The 19,808-nt window shown below is 37.8% G+C and overlaps 1 protein-coding gene across 1 annotated transcript in view; it reads left to right on the top strand.

Moving 5' to 3' along the window:
* TMEM117 (transmembrane protein 117) overlaps positions 1-2,772 on the top strand; it is a 555,808-nt gene extending 553,036 nt beyond the window's left edge. The window contains exon 7 of the mRNA XM_028491416.2: positions 2,715-2,772. Within this exon, the coding sequence (XP_028347217.1) occupies positions 2,715-2,732 (18 nt within the window). The 3' untranslated portion in view covers positions 2,733-2,772. The remainder of the gene's footprint in view (positions 1-2,714) is intronic.
* The last annotated feature ends 17,036 nt before the right edge of the window (positions 2,773-19,808 follow it).

Below are 19,808 nucleotides of genomic sequence, written 5' to 3'. Positions count from 1 at the left end.
TTTTTCATGCCCTCCCTGTAACATCTTGTAGAATTAATGTGGGGAAGTCTCAGTATCACTGAATCAAATTGGATTACAAACATATTGTATGCTTCATTTTCTGCAGCATTCTGTGAGAATTAACACACAAAATTCCTACATGTTGGAATGTGTCATTTCTTTGGCCAGTTTTTGCTCTGATATGATCTTTCTTCTTTACTCCTTTGGAAAACGAGTTTTCTCAAATGCAGATCCCAAGAAAAAATGTTAGTGGAAAACTGCTTTTAGCTTTTTTTATATACTTCTATTGGCAGAGGATTTTACATGGTGCCAAAGAAAAGCAAAGAATAAGTAAATTTGAAAAGAGATTGTTTTTAATGATTAAACAACCACCTATTATGCACAGCTATATATTTTTGTAAAATGTCAGGATTTACATAAGCAAATTATTTTTCCTTCCTTAAAATCATTCCTCTTCTTGTATTCCAGATCTTGCTGTTATAATATGTAAAATTTACTTCAAAGTTCTTCAACATAGGGTGATACAAATGTGTGCATGTTTGTGTAAACTATGTTCTAGGCAGTAAGTGGTCCTGAAGGAAATCTCATTTCTAGGGGGGGGTAGTATGATGAATGCCAGAAATGAGCTCTCATTGGTGAAATTAATATTTAAGTGATGAGGATATTTTAATGATACTTCTCATTTTTGGATGAATGCAGAATAAGAACCTGGCAAATCCGATGAATTGTACTCTTAGTTCACTCAAGACTTAATCCCTAGAGGACCCTTGGGGGTCCAGCCACTGGATCAGAGAATCCTTGTTTCCTGATGATTACTAGAAAAGTGACCACATTCTGCCTCTAAAGTATTGTTCAATCTGTCTCAGGTGAAACTTTCATGCAAGTTGCATTGTCACCTAAGAGCACAGAGAGATGGAATGCCAATAAGATTACAAGACAGTTTGTATGCACTGCTTCATGCCTATTTAGAAAATACTTAATAAATGTCTAAGGGGGAGGCAGAATTTTGTCTAAGAACCTGCTTTCATTATGAAATGCTACCCTTAATGCATAATAGGTAATCTTCATCATCTCAAATTTTAGAGACTACATTTATCTATGAAAGCATCTAAGAGGGGTGCATCATCCAATCAATTTAAGACTGTTTGTATTTGGTTATTGTTATCATTCATCTATTTACACAAGCCAGAAACCTCAGCATCAACTTTGATATTACTCAATTTTTAAAAAAATAAATGGAAACTAGCAGCAAATCTAAACCTCTCCAATATACTTCAGATACCTTCTCTACCTCCAAGACTACCATCCAGATTACTTTTTTATCATCTATCACATGAATTACTGCCACCTGTCTTTCTTCTTGATCTGCCCTTTCACATTTCTGCCATAATATTTCAGTGTCACCCACTGTTCAGAAACCTTCAGTAATTCCCCTCCCTCTTCCTTTTATAAGAATAAAACAGAATTTCTTACATTGGAATTTAAGGGCTGTCACCTGTTTACTTTCTGGTTTCATCTCCTCCTTCCAATTCTCGCACAGCTGCCACACAACCACTGGTCATCGCCAAGGTCCTTGCTATTGCTTCTGGGGTTCCCTCTGCCTAGAACACACACCTTTTCTTCTTTACCTTTCAAAGCTTAAACGTAAATTTCACCTCCTCCACTAATCTTTCCTGATCCCCTTACTCAGAAGTAATCTTTCCCTCTTCTATTACATGTATCTAAGTTTGATAAGCATCATAATTAGTCATTTTACTCTGACCCCCTACTAAATCTGAGTGTTTTAAAGACATGGATCACACCTTCATGTTCTTTATAGCACAGTAATAGTATATAGCCACTTGATACCTTTGAATTGCACGCAGTGCATTCAAACTCAGTTTAACTTAGTGGTTTCTTAAATGTTTAATCTAAGAGCAATGGCATTCAAATTTAAGTGAATATAAAACTATGGTGGTGATGGTGGAACAGGAGGACAAGGGAATTATAGTTTCAGATTCTACAGCCCAAACCCCAAGATCCTGACTCAGGATCTAGAACACGCACTTTTAAACTCATAGCCCAAGTAATTCTGAAGCAAATGGTTCCAGGATCACATCCTGGTATATGAGTGGGTGGCAGGGCATGAACTAGGAAATACTAATGTGAGTCCAGGGAGAAGGACTCACTGGCACTGAGAAAGGAAGCCTGGAGAGCTAGTTGGCAGAATGCCATTCTCTCTGGGTTCTATGTCTCCATATTGCACCAATAAACCCAAATTGATGTTGTAGGGTTTCACTGAAGAGTAAAGTGATCTGTGACAACATTCTTTGTTTTGAATTACTCTTAAAGGCCACGTGCAGGAATACATCAATGTTGAGTATTTCCTTATTTTGAACAGAACATACCAGAAGTTGTTTAACAGACTTTGGTATTTAAGTCAGGAAGTGGAGCGAGGGCTGGGGGGTGGGGTTGGTAGAAGGAAAGTCTAATAGAATCCCATCATTGTAGGCTGAAACAATTTGTAACCAATCAGTAGTAGTTCTTCTGCAATCATTAATCCAAGTGCTTAAGCTCAATTGTATTATAATAAATAAATGAAAAAAATTAGCAGTTGATCATTTAAAGGGATAAGTAAAACAGTTCTGGTCTCAGCTGCAACATGTAAAGAACTTGGAGGCTCCCATCTTTACACGGTGAGAAAGCTGAACTAACTGAAAATCAATGTTTCTTAGACTCGTCAGAGAAATTGAGGTCACAGGGGCGAACTGCTACCCTGAAAGTTGGAAAGACAGGTGAACACAGAGAATCACAGCCAAACACAGAGAATCATAGCTGACATCAGCTTATCTGGATTAGAAGCTACTGGAGCCCAAAACTGGTAAGAACACTTAAATGATAATTTTGATGAGTGGCTAGAGTCTGAGTGTGGTCTAGCTTGAGAGTAAGAACTGTTGGGGGCCCAGTCTTTGGGGGGCCCCCAAACTTCCTTGTAATCCCCAGGTTCTCATGCTGAACAGCCAAGAAAAAAAATTCACCAATTTCTTGCAGAGAGAGGGCAAAATAAATCATTTTGAGAAATATCCATTCTTTATAACAAAAGCCCAATCTCTAAGAGAAACAATTTTGCCAGACCCTTATCCACCTGAGGGAAGAGCAATTATCCAACTCCAGTTCCTTCTAGCTCTCCCATCTCACCTATGGAGAGATAAAAGCAAGTTTAGAACCTCTGTAAAAGTCACAACCCAGGGACACAGACCCACTAAAAGACTGAGATTCAATCATAAAATTGTAGAACATTTCTCATCCCCCCCAAACCCTACCATCACATTAATAGGGCTTCACTATAATAATAGTGGATTACAGCGGAAAGAGCTGCAAAATAGAAATACTATTTAAGAAGCAGTTCTTTGGGAAACCCAAGATGAGTGGATATATAAACAAGGACATTAAAGGAAACTGAAGCCTCTGTCACCTACAACTACAATAAATATTAAACATGGCCCAAGTCCCAATCAGATTAACATAAAACCTCACACTAGTTCCTATTATCCTACACATATCCAGCTTTCAACAAAATATTACAAGGCATGTTATGAGGCAAGAATAAAACACAGTCTAAGGAGAAAAAGCAAGCATAATAACCAGACTCAGAGATGGCATAGATTTTAGAATTATCAGTTAGGGAATATACACACTACAATTAATATATCAAGATGTCTAATGAAAAAGTAGACAACATAGAAGAACAGATATGTACTGCAAACAGAGAGATGAAAAATATAATAAAATAAACAGAAAATGCTAAAGATTAAAAACTGTAATTAAAATGAAGAATGCCTTGGTGGGCTCATCAATAGACTAAACACAGCCAAGGAAAGAATAAGTGGACTTGAAGATATGTCACTAGAAACTTTCTAACTGAAATGAAAAGAGAAAAAAAAAAGAATAAAAATTCAAGAACTAGAACATCCAGAACTGTGGGATAATTTCAAAAGATATAATTTATGTTATTGAAATACCAGAAATACCAGAAGGAGAAGAAAGAGAAAACAACACAGAAGAAGTATTAAAATTTATAATGTCTGAGAATTTTCCAAAATCAGTAACAGACACTAAACTACAGGTAAAGGAAGCTTAGAGAATACCAAGCATGATTAATACTAAATAATCAATACATAGGCATGTCACATTCAAACGGCCAAAAAACCAAAGAAAAGAGAAAACTGTAAAAAGAAGGCAGAGAAAAAATTTATGTCTTACCCAAAAAGGAATAAGGATAGACGTTACATTGGACTTCTTGTCAGAAACCACACAAGCAAGAAGAGAGTGAAACATTTAAGAGCTGAAAGAAAAAAATCAACTTAGAATTCTCTACTCAGCAAAATTATCATTCAAAAAAGGAAACATAAAGACTATTGTAAACAAAAACTGAAGGAATTCATTGCTGTTACATCTGCCCTATAAGAAATGTTAGAAGTTCTTCAGAGAGCAGAAAAATTATACAGGTCAGAATTTTAATCTACATAAAGAAAGGAAGAGAGTTGGAGAAGGAATAAAGGAAGATAAAATAAAATCTTTTACTTTTCTTCTTCTTAAATGATCTGATACACAACTATTTGTTCAAATTAGCAATACTATCATAACAAACAATAATATTTGGGTGATTATGGCTTATGGATGAGTGAAATACAAGGTTATAAGGGATGGGAGGTATTGGTAACACTCTACTGGAAGGTCACTGCACTACATGTGAAGCAGCACAGCGTTATTTGAAAGTGAACTTAGATTAGTTGGTAGATTGCAAACCTGAGGGCAACCACTAAAAAGAACTTTAAAAGAAGTATTATTGATATGCTGAAAAGGGAGAGAAAAATAGAATCATATTAAATGACTCAATCCAAACCAGCCAGAGAAGGCAGAAAAAGAGTAAGATTTCAAAAAAAGAAAAATAAAAGAATGAGTACAACAAATAGAAAACAGTTACAAACATGGTAAATAAATCAACTATAACACAGGCTGCCATAACAAAATTCCATAGAGTGGGAGGCTTAAACAACAGAAGTTTATTCAGAAGTTGATTTTCTCACAGTTCTGGAAGTTAAACATTCAAGATGGAGGTACTGGATGATTCAGCTTCTGGTGAGTGTTGTTGTCATGGCTCATAGACAGATACTTCCTTACTATGTGTTCCTATGATCTTCCCTCAGGGCATGTTGAGAGAGGAAGAGAGAGAAAGAGAGAGAGCAAGCAAGGGAGCTCTGGTGTCTCTTCTTATAAGCCCACTAATCCTGTTAGATCAGGGCCCCACCCTTATTATTTCTTTTAACCTTGATTGCTTCCTTAGAGGCCACATCTCCAAATACAGCCACTCTGCGGGTCATGTCCAAAAAGTTTGCCTTATATTTCTGAAACAAAATGCTTCAAATAGAAAAATACACATATACAATACATGCTGCAATATAGTTGTCCTGTTTATCAGATGGTAATGGGATTTCTAAAATATATTAATTCATAGTGTATTATAGACAGTTGAGTCACAAGGTAAAGTTATATGATGAATGCCTTAGCCCATCCTTCTCAATTTTGCTCTCTGACTGCATATAATAATTATAGTAGCAGCTAACACTTACTGAACACTTACTATGTTCTATCGCAGGACTATTAAAATCTTCTATCGACTATTAAAGTTGATAGTATTATAATCTTCATTTTACAGGTAAGGAAATTAAGGCATAGAGAGATGATACAATGTCCCCAATTGTCACAGCTGGCAGGAGTGGAACTGGGATCTGAACACTGTTGGTCTGTGTGTATAACCCCACATTCCACAACCTCTGCCTCTATGCAGGTCAATCAAATCATCTGGAGAAAACAAGAAAAAAATTTTTAATTATCTTCTTGTGAGTGTGAGATGCCAATCGCACCCTTGTAGGCACCAGCAAGCCCCTGGAGAGGTCCCAGCCAGTGGGACCACCTCCAGAAGAAGAGGGACCACATAACTCTCACAGCCCGTGTCAGTCTCTAGGGGAAACACCATTAGGATTTGCTCTCAGTGGCCACACAAAGAACTAGTGGCTGTGACCAGGTGCTGCAGCTGGTGTGGGCCATTCCTCTCTACCTGGCAGCCCCAGGAGACCTACAAATTCAGTTTAAGACCTCATGTGGCAGAGAGAAGAGGACACATGGCCCTTCAGAGAGACACAATCAGTAAGGAATGTCTGGTGAGAGTTATGCAAATATTGTTCCTCATAAGTGCCTGACCTCACCGAAGAGCCAAGCAACTAACTCCTTCCCCTCACAGAGAGAATCGGACAGCACCATTTCCTGAAAGTCCTCCCTCAGGTTACTGTGTCTGCCCTCTCCTTCAATCTGCCACTTAGAAATGCTTCTTCCCAGTGATCACATTGTTTAATTAAGAAGCTTCATTAAGGGCTTCCCTGGTGGCTCAGTGGTTGAGAATCTGCCTGCCAATGCAGGGGACACGGGTTCGAGCCCTGGTCTGGGAAGATCCCACATGCCGCGGAGCAACTAGGCCCGTGAGCCACAACTACTGAGCCTGCGCGTCTGGAGCCTGTGCTCCGCAACAAGAGAGGCCACGACAGTGAGAGGCCCGCGCGCCGCGATGAAGAGTGGCCCCTGCTTGCCGCAACTAGAGAAAGCCCTCACACAGAAACGAAGACCCAACACAGCCAAAAATAAATAAATTAATTAAAAAGAAAAAAGCTTCATTAAGCTCTGAGACAAGCCTGGGCCTTCCAGGAACAGAGTATTTAAACAGCTTTTATTTAGAGAAAGTAACTTGATTTTCTGTTTTAGAAATAAACAAATAAAAGAAAATCCCTACATTTCACTCACCTAGTAAAACCACCTCCCTTTTCTCCGTTGCTAAAATGACATTAATTTTTATTTTAGTAACAAAGGGCACAGAAATCATATTGCTTTTTTTGTAGTTATGTGATGTTGGGCAAGTAAGTTAACTTATTTGTGGCTTCGTTCCCTCACCTACAATAGGTACAATGATAACACCTACCTTACAGGGACTTTTGAGGATTTATAAGTCAATATAAGCAATTAGTGCGACCATTCTGATTATTATCCATGAGGAATGGAAATCAATCAATCTACCCAAGGTTGATTATGCAAACGAATTTTTAACTTATATGTATACTACTCAGGCCAATTCGTTTTGTCCCTCTTTTTCATCAATTCTGTTTGTATTAATGATGCCTAATTCTACATTTCTAAGATCTCGCTCCTTAACTTTAGATTTAGATATGTAAATACCTGCCAAATGTATACACTTAGTCACCAAAGGCATTGTACATTTAGTGTATCTAAGACTTTCCCACAGGCCTTCCTATTATATTGATAATTTACTTTAAAAATTTACTTCATAAACAGTGTGAAGTATTTTTAAGTTTTAAACAATTATACAAGTTAATTTCATGCTACACCTCCGGGGGGGTTAGTTAGTATTAGAAGTACACCATCAGAAATCAAGCTCCAAGGGTTTTTACTAAATATTTGAATTACCATTATCAAAATTTAACACTCGAGTAAGTAATTAGCCTAAAGGTTATTAGAACTTTTTAAAAAATAATTATTAAAAATATGAATGTGTTCAAGAAAAATGACTGGCTATGTTCTACATTCTTCATTTGCACAAACATGGAGTAAGAAGAATCCGACAAGAGCCTGAGGCTAACATGCCAGTGGTAGGGCAACCCCCCACTCCACACAGAACTTTGTAACCCAACCAGGCCAGAAAGCTGGCTGCCCCTTTTCTCAGAAAGTTCCGGAATCACTTCTCCTAAGCCTTTTCTGCAAGGTGTTAGTCAGGTGGCCGGTGCAGAGTGTGGCACTGTTCTTGTGACTTTTGGCTAAGCACGTTTGGGCTTTTAGTAGAACTTGGCCTAAGACTGACTTTCACAGTGGCACACCATCTAGTAGCAAGGTTGTGGGGAAGAGAAAGCTTTGACCCGACCTACCTCTACTCCACCAGAGGCTACCATATTTACCAAATAAGCTGATGTCTTCTGATCTGCCGAATTGGCTTTAGAACAGTTTGCATCCATTTTTTATTTGATAACTGGCCCTACAGTTCACCCAGATGCTCAAGTCTTGAAGGAAGAAGTTATCCTAGATTATTTGCTTTCCCTAACTTCACCCATTCAATCAGTCCACATACCTAGTCTCTATATCCATACGTTTCTTCAGCTACATCCTTGATAAATGTGCCGTAATTCAGACCCTCCTTCTTATTCCTGGAACTCTAGAAACGTTTTTTAACTTTTCCTCCCTCTCATCTTGCCATACCTTCTAACACGCTCCGCATTGCAGCCACTCCAACATACTCAAAGTCTAACCGTATTCCTTATTCCACTGCCTTACAACATCAGCTTTCCTGGTTGGCCTCTGTAATCACCTGAGCCAATCCCAGTAATAAATATGTATTGCAATATATTGCAACTACTTTGTTACATGGTCTTCTGTCCCCTAGACTGAGGGTTCTGGGGTTTGTGATTTTTTTTTTGAAGGTAGGGGCAGTGTCACCCTTGACGCGTAAGCCCTGAACACAGTATCCACCGTACTCTAATTGCTCTTTGAAGTCTCATTTTCATCTACCAACCCCTTCTACCTCCCCTCTAAATCACATCCCATTTCTTTTTCAAAGAGCATTCAGAGAAAAAAAAAAAGGAAGATATTTATCAGCCTGAACATTTTCTGACATCAAACTGATATCACTTTAACGAAAAATAACTAGACATTTGTCACCTTTTCTAGTTGCCTTGATGATGCTGGGGTGAAAGAGGTACAGCTCCTCAGACCTTGCCCTGGACAGCTGGCAGGAGGAAATTGCTTACCAAGGCACAACAACTCAAGCTTATGTTAAAATCTTCAGCTAATGCCGTTCAGGAAGAAAAGGTTTCTGATGAATTTCTGCTGCCCAATTCATGCACAGAGAAACAAAGAACAGCAGCCAGTGTAATTAGCAAGCAGATCTTCCAGCAACAGGATTTACACCTGGACATAAACATGTTCACTGAGGTTGGGATGAACATTTGCTAAGGTAAACGCTTTTTGAAAAATTGTAAAGCTAATGATCTTGCACTGACAGCATAACCTTGAGCTTATTGCCAAATAGAATGCCAAGTGTAAACACTTAATGAAAGAAAACAAGGAATGATAATGGTCCTTCTTGTGACCACTCCCCCAGATAAGTGACACTTTGAGTGCTTTTGAGGTCAGTGGAAACACTTTCCTACTTGCTGGTAATTTTTTTTGCAGTTTTATGTACTTTTTGATCTGACTTGATATGGATGAGAAGCACTTCCTCAGTCAGTACAAGATGCAATAATTGCTTTTCTTCCTCTGATATCTTATCCCCAGAAGTAGAAATAATCAACCCCGAACTGCAGTAGAGGCCAGTTATTATTTTGAAATATTGGTGAAGGCCATAGGTTAAATCATTAAGGCTCATTCTGTGGATTAGGGACATTTCTGTATTTTATCATGTGTGAGGGTCAGGAACGGGAACCACGTGAAGGTAGTAGAACACACAACAGACCTCCTATCATTGGAGGTTCCAATAACCAAACCTCTCTTAACCAGAAGAACAGCATAATGAAAGAAACACAGGGTATAGAATGAAAGGACTTGGGAATTAATTCTGTTGTCCAACCTCAAATAAGCTAAACAACTACTCTGAACTCCCAGTTGCCTTATCTCAAGAAAAGGTGGGTAGTAATTTAGAGATTATAAGGTAGTTATGAGAATAAAATGAAATAATAATATATGTGAAGCTGACTTGTATGGTACCTGGAACAAAGAGGTAAATAAATATTACTGGGTAAGTGTGAAATAATAATAAGTATTCATCCATTCTTTAAATTAAATGATATCCATCTTATAATATTTTTCTTTCTTTCTTTTTGCCTCTCCAACATCCCATTTCTTCCCCACATTGGGAACTGCCCATCTGCATATATATGATGAAGTGCCCACTTTGATTATTACAGAAGCTGAAATAGGAGATATGTCCTCTACTTACTTCCAGAAAACCAGTAACAGGCACATCAGCCTATTATATATTTGTTTATTTATCATATTTATTGTTACTGTCTGCACTTTCTTCAATACCATAAGCTTCATAAGGGAGAGCACTTTTATATATTTTGTTTGTGAGTATATCCCCAGCACATGGAATGCAACTTGACACACAAAAAAAAACCTCAGTGGATTTGATGCTTCTGTCTATAATATTGAGTTATGAACAAATAATGCAGAAATGAAGGGAGTTAAAATTTATTCCAGCTGGTGGACCATAGAAGTCAAGGTGTTTGGTGGAGGTACTCAACAGAGATGATGTCCGCAGAACCACTGCACTAGCAGAGGAAGAGTCATGCTAGAATCCACCTGCCTTTCAGCTTCCAAAGACCTCTGTGTTCCTGCCTGTTTTCAAATCCTGCTTTAGCAGACTCTCCTAAATCTTGTGAGCTACTCAATATCCTTTCTATAAATCCATTTTTTTCTTAAAGCAGATCTGGTTCCTGTTTCTTGAAGCTATGTGACTGATACGGAATTTATGCTTCTTTGGTGCCTATAGAAGAGTAGCTGCTAAGATCACAGTTAGTGGGAATATTATGACAGATGCAATCCCATTTTGATGGTGTCACATATGACTTGAACTGACCACCCATATGTTTAATCATCAACTAAACAACTGGGATGACAATTAGCTGCATCAGATTCATGCTCTTCCAGCTCTAATGATCTTGAATTCAACAATCACATAAATATCACTGAATACCTGCAAACAATGCCTTGAATTAGAAATAATTCTTGACTTTAAAATGGTGACATAGGTAGGCAAAGATTTTTTTAGGCCATAAATAGTACTAAGAAAAAAAGATATTTACACTTCTGCTCTTTAAAATATAATTTTAAGAAAATGAAAAGGCAAGCAACAATGGGAGAAAATATTTGCAATTTCTAATAAATGACTTCTATCCAGAATATATAAATACATATGAAAATAAATTGATATAAGTATAAATAATATAGAAAGGACTCTTACAACTCAACAATAAGAAGACAAACAAACCAATTTTTTAAATGAGCAAAAGACTTGAATAGATATTTTTCAAAAGAAGATATAGGAGCAGCAGTAAGCACATGAGAAGATGTTCAACATCTTTAGTCATCAGGGAAATGGAAAATAAACTCTCATACATTGGTGGTGGGAGTATAAATTATAAAACCACTTTCAAAAGCATGTTATCTATTTTATATAGATAAACAATGCTTATCATAAAATCTACCTCTTCTACCCTGAGGTATTTATACAAAATAAATAAAAACTTTTGTCCACAAAAGGCAACCACATAAATCTTCACTGGAGCTGTATTCAAAATAGCCCAAATTGGAAGTGACCAAATGGTCTATCAGTGGGTGAATGAATAAACAAATTATAGTATATCTATATGACTGAATACTACTCAGCAATAAAAAAGAAGAAACAACTGATACACACAACCACATGAATGAATTTCAAATATTATGCTGAGTGAAATCAACCAAATTCTAAAGAGTTTGTACTATATGATTTATTCTAGCCCTAGAATTGGCAAAATAAGCTCTAATGATACAAAATTGATTAGTCATTGCTTGATGCAGGAATCAGTGGGACAAAGGGGACTGACTGCAAAAGGCATGACAAATATCTCTGTGGTGATGGAAATAGTCTATATCTTGATTGAGTTAGTGGTTAGATGGAGTGTACATTTGTCAAACTCCTCAAATTATAAACTTACAATGTGTGTATTTTATTATATGTAATTTTTTTACCTCAATAAAGCTGATAAAAAAAGATGGTTGATAATTTGAATATACAAAGCATGAGGCAGGATGTGGTAGGTGCTACCATAACAATAGAAAGTTAAATATCAAAGGAAGAAAGAAAAATTACTTTCACCTGGAGAAGTTAGACAAGGCCTAATGGAAGACACAGTGTTTGAGTGGAGGTTTTGGGTCTGGATGGCATTTCAATAGAAGAAGATGGAGGAAGAAGCACCAATAGAGTGTACAGGTGATGGCAAAGAATCAGGTATGACTGGGGTGCATGTTGCATTTATTCATTAATTCAGCAATATTTTATTGATGGCCCGCTAGAACCAGACACTCTCACAGCAGATAATATGAAGTTCCTGCTTTCATGGATCTTACATTCTAATGTGGAGAGACATATGAAAAACAAATAAATTTATAATACATCAGCTGTGCAATATATAGCTGAGAAAAGGGAAAAGAGAATTTAGGGGTGGGGGATTGGGTTGCTTTGTTAGATGAGGTAGTCAGCAAGGGCCTCTCTGAAAGGGTGACATTTGAGCAGAATCATGAATAAAGATCACTGCATATATCTGGAGGAAGCACATTTCAGAACAAAAGAAGAGTTAACGCAAAGACCTTGAAGATAGAGCATGACAGGTGCATTCAGAGAACAGCAATGAACAAGGAAGGATGTAGTGACTCCAGGGGGAGATCAAGGGGGAGCTCGGCAAGAAATCTGGGAAGTGATGGGGATGGTAGGAGAGGGACAGAACTCACAGGGCTGTGCTTCTCATTAGTGTGCAATATGAACCACCTGAAGATCACATTAAATCTTCAGATTTTGATTCAGTTGGTCTAGGGATAAGGCCTGAGATTTTGCATTTCCAGCAAGCTCACAGGTGATGTAAGATTACTTTTAAATAAAAAGTATTAGGACCTTGGAGGATATTTTAAGGAGTAGTATCATCTGCCAGTTGCATATGGCAGTTGCATCTCGTGAGTCAAAGGCAGATTCAGGGAAAACAGGAGGCATTTGAAATACATTCAAGTGATAATGGTGATTTGCACTAAGATAGCTATGGAGGAGTAACAAGAAATAGTTGAGTTTTTGATACGTTTTTCAAATAGCTGAAAGGACTTTTACCGACAAATTAAATTTGTCATGTGAGAGTAAGAGAGAGGTCAAGGATGACTCCAAGGATTTGGTCCTAGCAAATGAAATAGTATATGAATCTGTAGTTCAGGGAAAAGGGCCAAGGTTGAGATATAAATTTAGAAGCGGTGAGGGTAGAGATGTTACTTCATGCCATGAGATGAGATGAGATCACCAAGTGAGTGTAGAGAGATATCCTAGCACTGAGCCTGGGCATACTCTAAAATTTAGAAGTCAGGAGATTAGGTACAACTGGTAAAGGAGACTGAGTGTAAATGATACTGATCGGGGTTCTTGGCCTTCCCCATTCAATAGAAATTGACTAGAGGCCAGACAAGAAATTCAGGCAAGGCTTTATTGGGGCCGGCTGCAGGAGGGAGAGAAGACAAGTAACAGGTTCCCTAGCTCGCTCTCTGAGGGGAGGCAAGCTGGTTCCTTATGAGGGTAGTGGTGAACCCAGGGGTTGGGCCAGAGGGGTGGCTTAGGTGTTCTGCCCACCCCTTTGTGGTGTTGAGTGCAGGGGGCTTGCGCAGCACCCTGCTTTTGCTCCCAACACCCAGTTTTTGCTGCCAGCTCTTCAGAAATGGCAGTTGGGTTTGTCTTTTTGTATCTTTTGGTCCAGAATTTGACCCAACTGCACATGCACGCAGTTATTTTTAGTCCCATACAGTTTCTTTGTCTTCTGCTCCTCGAGGAGAGGTGTGTCCAAGTGCAAACACTGCAGCTCTGCAGCAAAGCATCCCAGTCCTCAGGCCTGTCTCATAAATGGTCAGTGAGGTATGAGAATCAAGAGGGTGATGTCCCAGAAGCTAAATCATGAGAATTTTTCAAGAAACATTGATCAGTGTGTCGAATCTGCCAATTAGTTGGGTAAGATGGAGACTGAGAATGGTCTTTGGGTTTAGCAAGGTAGGGGCCATGAAAGACCTTGACAAGAGCCATTTTGTTGGAATGGTGAGTTATAAAAGCCTGATTAAAGTGGGTTTTAGAAAGAATGAGAAAGGAGGAAGTGGAAACACTGAGTTTCTGTGGTTCTTTGGTGAAGCTCTGATATAAGGGAGAACAGAAAAATGAGACATAACTGGAAGAGAAATGAGGGTCATGAGAAGAGTTGTTTTGATGGGAATTATTACTTTATTCTGTATGTTGATAGGCATGACTTAGTAGAGAAAGAAAGATAAGGGATAATTGCTGGATGAAGTTCTTGAAGCGATGAGAGAGTGAGGTATTTAGAGCACAGTTGGAAAGAGTGACCTCAGAGCCATGGTAAAAGGTGGGAGGGCAGAGTATACAGGTTTAGATCTAGTGAAGTAGGTAGGTATAGTGTGAGCTAGTGGAAGGCCTCATTGGTTCAGTGTTTTTTCTTTTTTCAATGAAAAAGAAAACAGCAACAGGTAAGAGGGGACAAAAGGTGCTAGACTTCTGAAGAGAGAGAGTAAGTTGTGAAATAGTTGTCTGAGAGGATGGGAGAAAGGCTAGGGAAATGTTATCAGATTGGCAGACAACAAAATTCAGTTTGAATTTAAGCAGAAAAAAGTCAACATATTGACTTCTGTAAGATGTTATGGAAACATCTTATGGAAAAACCCGAACAAAGTTTTTGGCCAATCCAATGGTTTGTCTTTTCTCCAACCATGACATAAACTGTGAGTACAGATTGGGAATAAGCAGAGAGTTGGAGTTAAACAGACTTCTGCCAGACAAATATGTTGCAAGGAGAAAAAGGCACAAAAGATAAGAGTATACAAAAAGAAAAATTAAAGTGATGGAATAGGGGATGTAAGCATATAAGGAAATATAGGATATAAAAAATTGAGAAATACTGTAAAGGTGAGCATTTGATTATATGTCTCTGTGAACAGAGTCACAGAAGTTTTGAAATTTAGATAATAGAGTAAGCCAGTTAATACATTATAATCAGAGAGAAATAGTGTTGAAATTTATATTATCAAGGTTGTGCAGTTTTCAGCACTAACATGTCCTAGGATTTCCTAGGAAAGGGGAATGTGGCATAAGTACTGATAAGATGAGAATATTGAAGAAGAGATTAAGGTACCCAGGGGCCAAGACATTGGAAGGATCATCCATATGAACACTGAAATCACCAAGATTTAGGACTAGGTGGAGGAAACTCTTCCCAGTTTCAACAGTTGGTCATATATTTATGGCAAAGGCATCCTTGGAGACAAAACAGGGAGCCAAGTGCTAAAATAGTCAAGAAATGAGGAAGAATGGGGTATAGAGGACTCCGAAAAAAAAAAATGTTGCAGGATGTCACCTGGGGTTTTTACAGATGTACAGAAGAAGAAATGGTCTAGAAATAACAGTAAAGAGCAAGAAGGACAAGAATTTCTCTTGTCTGAGAGGGAAATGATGATTTAAGAGGAAACCTTAGTTCAATCAGAACACGAAGGCCAAGAGAACATTCAAAGAAGAGGATGACGTGGAAGGGGTTGGTAATTTGCTGAGGATTGGCCATAAGCATGAAGCAGACTAATGCAAGATGCGACTGAAAATGTAGCTAAGGACCAATCATGGAGAACCAGAAATAAGGGGGGTTTAAAAGAACTGTAAAGGAATACTAAATAAAATTCAGAGACAATTATAGAAAACTATCCTAGTAAAATACAAATTTCCCAAGTTTTTTTCCTTTTTTTAATTTTTAAAAAAATTTTTATTGGAGTATAGTTGATTTACAGTGTTGTATTAGTTACTGTTGGTTAGAAGTCTAATATGGGTTTCAAAGGCTTACAATCAAGGTATAAGCAGGGTTGTGTTCCTTTCCGATGGCTCTAGGGAAGAATATATTTCCTTACTTTTTCCAGTTTCTAGAGGACTCCCAAATTCCTTGGCTTATGGGCCTTTACTCCCTCTTCAAAGCCAGTGAAGTTACATATTTCATCTGTAGTGAAACTTCCTACTGTCCATATCTTGGAAAGTTTCTATGGAAACGACTCATATGCTTAGATTGAGCCCACTCAGACAATCTAGAATAATTTTCCTATCTCAAGGTTCATAACTTAATCACATTTGCAAAGTCCCTCTTGCCATGTAACACAGCATATTCATAGGGATCAGGACATGGACATCTTTGGGGGACCATTATTCTCCCCATCACACACCATGGAGGTGCTCTGGGCCACTCAGCCTCTTAGGGATTGTCCTGATTGTAAGGTGTTCCTTCTTTAAAATTATCTTTATTTAGTATTCCTTTTGTGTGTTTCCAATCACTCTATTGTTAACTATTTAGATTTAACTATGCAAATGCAGAACTATTTGCTCATAACCAATGCCTCTCCTCTTACACTTCCCCTATCTTGAAGTTTCTATTCTGACTCATTTATAATGTCTATTATTCTTGAGTGTTTTTTTCTCCGACAGGGTGGTATCATGGCATATTCTTTGAATTGTGTATCCTCAAACTTTTCATCATAACTAGTGGAGAATAATATCATGCTCAGATATGAGATTCCTAGGCTGGAGTCCTCTCTTCTCATCAGTCTGTAAGGGTTTTTTTTTCCCACTGTGTCTAGTTTTATTGCTGCTACTGAGACGTCTGATACAAAATTGCTTTCTTTTTTAAGTGTTTTCATTGTTATTGGAAACTTGTGTGTTTTCCTCTTATTCTTAGAGTTCAGAAATTTTACCAGAATATGCCTAGGTATATGTTATTTTTTTTTTCAGCCATTCCTTCCTAGATCTCAGCAAGTCCTTCTAATCTCTAGGTTCAAGTCATTCTTTAACTCAGATGAAATTAATTCCCTCTCCTCCTCCTCTTCCTTCTTCTTCTCTTCTTCTTCTTTAAATTATAACCTATCTTCCATATACTCCGTTTCCTTCTTCTGGAATTCCCATATGTCTATGTTATGTTATTAAATCTGTCTTCCAAGTCTTTTACATCTTCCCTGATGGTTTGCATACCTTCGTATTTTTTTTCTGTATTTCGAAATATTTCTTCTACTTAGTTTCTCAAGCTTCAATTTTGGCTCTCAGTAATGACAATTCTTTTTTAAAATTCATTTATTAAATATTTAAGTTGAAAATCAGTCCTTTGAGAGGCTATAATTGAATGTCTTTAAGGACACTTAGTTTTCCTTAGAGGAGTTGCCACACATAGATATGTTTACAATAGGGGCTTAGAAAGAGCTTCTAGTCCTCCTTGAGCAGCAGCATTCCCTTGTGTGCTGGTGAGAGTATAGCAGTTTCTGTTGCTGTGGGCTAATTTGGAAAGTTGTCAATCCTGTATTTGGGTTCCAAGAACACTGTGCTCTGTTGCCTCCCAAGCTATGAAGGCAACTAGTCTCTAATTTCAGGAGTAGAGAGGGTTCAGCCCACTGTGAAACTCTGCTGGCTTAGAAGGTGAGGATACCAGAGCATCCTTACAAGAACAATCAAGAAGAATGTTACCACTGTTGTTTTGTTTTATTCTTTTTGAAAGTCTATGGATCTCTAAGGACAAAGATCAATCAGGATCCAAGAGCCACTTTTCTCTCTCTAAAATGGGAATAATATTCTTGAGAGAAAGAAAACTATATGTATAAAATGCAAAAATAAAGTTAAATACAATGTGAAAAATATATGTAGTTGATAGATGAATATATTTCCGTATCTTCCTCTTCCTCCTGGATTAAATTTAAGAAACTGTTAATTATCTTCTAGTTTAAGCCAGGCAATCTTATAAACATTTTCATATATATTTATTTTATTTCCACAAAAAAACCCATGAACAAACAGTATTCTTTAGAGATAAGAAAAATGTTGCTCCGAGCTTCTGTAAAGTTTTTACAGAATTCAAACTCAGGTCTTTGATTCCAGGTCCAAAGTGCTTTCCACTATTCCACAGAATTGCCCTTACAATGTAATATTATGTGCTCTGGCTTTAAAGAATGTCAATTCAAGGGCTGTCCATTCTGAAAGCATTTATACATCTTTTGCAAGTCATAGCATCTCTTATTTAATGACATACAATAAATTTATGCTTGAGTTTAGTTTATGAAAAAAGTTTCTCTGTTGACAAATTTAAATATTTTCTTCTGCCAGAACGTCAATGCTTAACTCCCCCATCTTCTCTCTCTCTTTTTTTTCCCCTCAATGCCAGGAAATTTAATTCAGCCAAATTAAGACCTAATTATGGTAATCAAATCATCTTGAGTAACTAACAACACTGGATCCCTTTACTTCCTAAATTTAAGGGATCTTCTTCTCTTTCTAACATTTTTTTCTTGAAATCATCATCAAATAATTTTGAATAAATAAATTTTAAAAATCCACAATAAATAAAAATGAGTTGTAACTTTCTGCAATTTTGACAGATATTTTAAGTGGTTCTGGGTCCAAAACATTAGAGAACATGTGGGTTAACTAAATAATTTTGGGGGCAATTTGGGGCATAGATGAGGAGTAAGACAAAGAGAAAACTAAACTGCTCTCCTGAAGAGATTAAGGAAAATTTATTAGGGTTGGAAGAAAGTGATTTCAGGAGGAAAGACAAGGGAGAGGAGACTGAATCAGAGAGAAAGGAGTATAACAAACATTGGGAGTGTAGAGCTCAGATACAAGAGATGACCAGTGAAGAGCCCTCAGGAGATCTCATGCATATGTCTAGTCCAATAATCCTTGCTGTAGAGCTCAGAAACTGACATGGGGGGTGCACTGACCAGCTGATCTCCTTTACCTCTCCCTCAGCTCCTGTTGCTAGACTTATATCACTTGGCCTTTCACTAATAAAGTCACATCAAGACAGCTATAGCACAGCTACCAGCCAGAGCATCCCCCTGGAATATGGAAACTCACACCTCCTTGCCACTGTGACCTGTTACTTCTCTTTTCTCCCTGAAAATACAGGCTGTTTTAACTTCCTGCCTGTTTTGTGCTGGTCTCAGCCTATCAATAACCAGTGTCTTGATTGGACCAGTCCTTATGCTCTTTATTTTGATTATAAGACATCTTTAGTAACAACCGTCAGGAAACTTTGAAAAAATAAAAGTTCATTACTTACAGAATCTGGAAATTATAATAGCACACCTGGGACCACACAGTGAGGTAACAGGCAGGCCTGGGGTTCTGTTTTTATTGGGGGTGAGGATACAGGCCTAAGATTTCAAGGGCTCAATCTTTATTGGTGAATTTTAAACATAAGAGCAGGAATTTAAAGCTTAGGAAGAGAATTTTTAAAAGTGGCCCAAATGGTAAGCTATCAAAATCAACCAAGATCTCTACAACAAAAGAACCTCAGTTGGAGAGGTAGCCTGGCTCTTCATACAGTTGGATGGTTGGCAATGTGTTTATTTGAGATAGCTGTCTTTGAAATGGATGTCTTTTTTGAAATGGATACCTGGACAATCAAAGCTTACGTCAAGAACTTGCATTACAAAAAAGAAAAACAACAACTGTCAGGGCTTACACAACACTGCTTAGCTTAAGCTTCTCCAAACCTAGAGGAAGCAGCATGTTAACATATGACCTCAACTTTAGATGATGGCTTGTTCAGCTCTCCCAAGAACCCTCTTATGGTATTCTTTTGGGACCAAGGTATCCTCATCACCCAGGATTCTGCAGTTCTGGTAATTTCCAACTAGGGAATAAAATGTCTCTCTGTGTAGGCAGCCTCAGACTCACTTGAAAACTTCTAGGTCCCCTTCTTTGACTTGGAGTAAAAAGCAGGTGTAGTCCACAGGAAAGGAGAGCAAAAGTTCAATTATTCCTTCTGTAGGTTTATATCATTCTTCAATTCTTGGTTCAAATAGACTGGAATGTTTGATAAGAGTTCATGGTCACAGACTAGTTCTGCTCCCTTTAAGTATATTCAACATGGATGTCTCTGCACCCCTTATTAGACTTTGGG

Source organism: Physeter macrocephalus, chromosome 6, assembly GCF_002837175.3.
Source record: "Physeter macrocephalus isolate SW-GA chromosome 6, ASM283717v5, whole genome shotgun sequence".
NCBI lineage: Eukaryota > Metazoa > Chordata > Mammalia > Artiodactyla > Physeteridae > Physeter > Physeter macrocephalus.
Note: the sequence above shows the minus strand (reverse complement) of the source record. Positions and strands in the feature narration are given on the sequence as shown.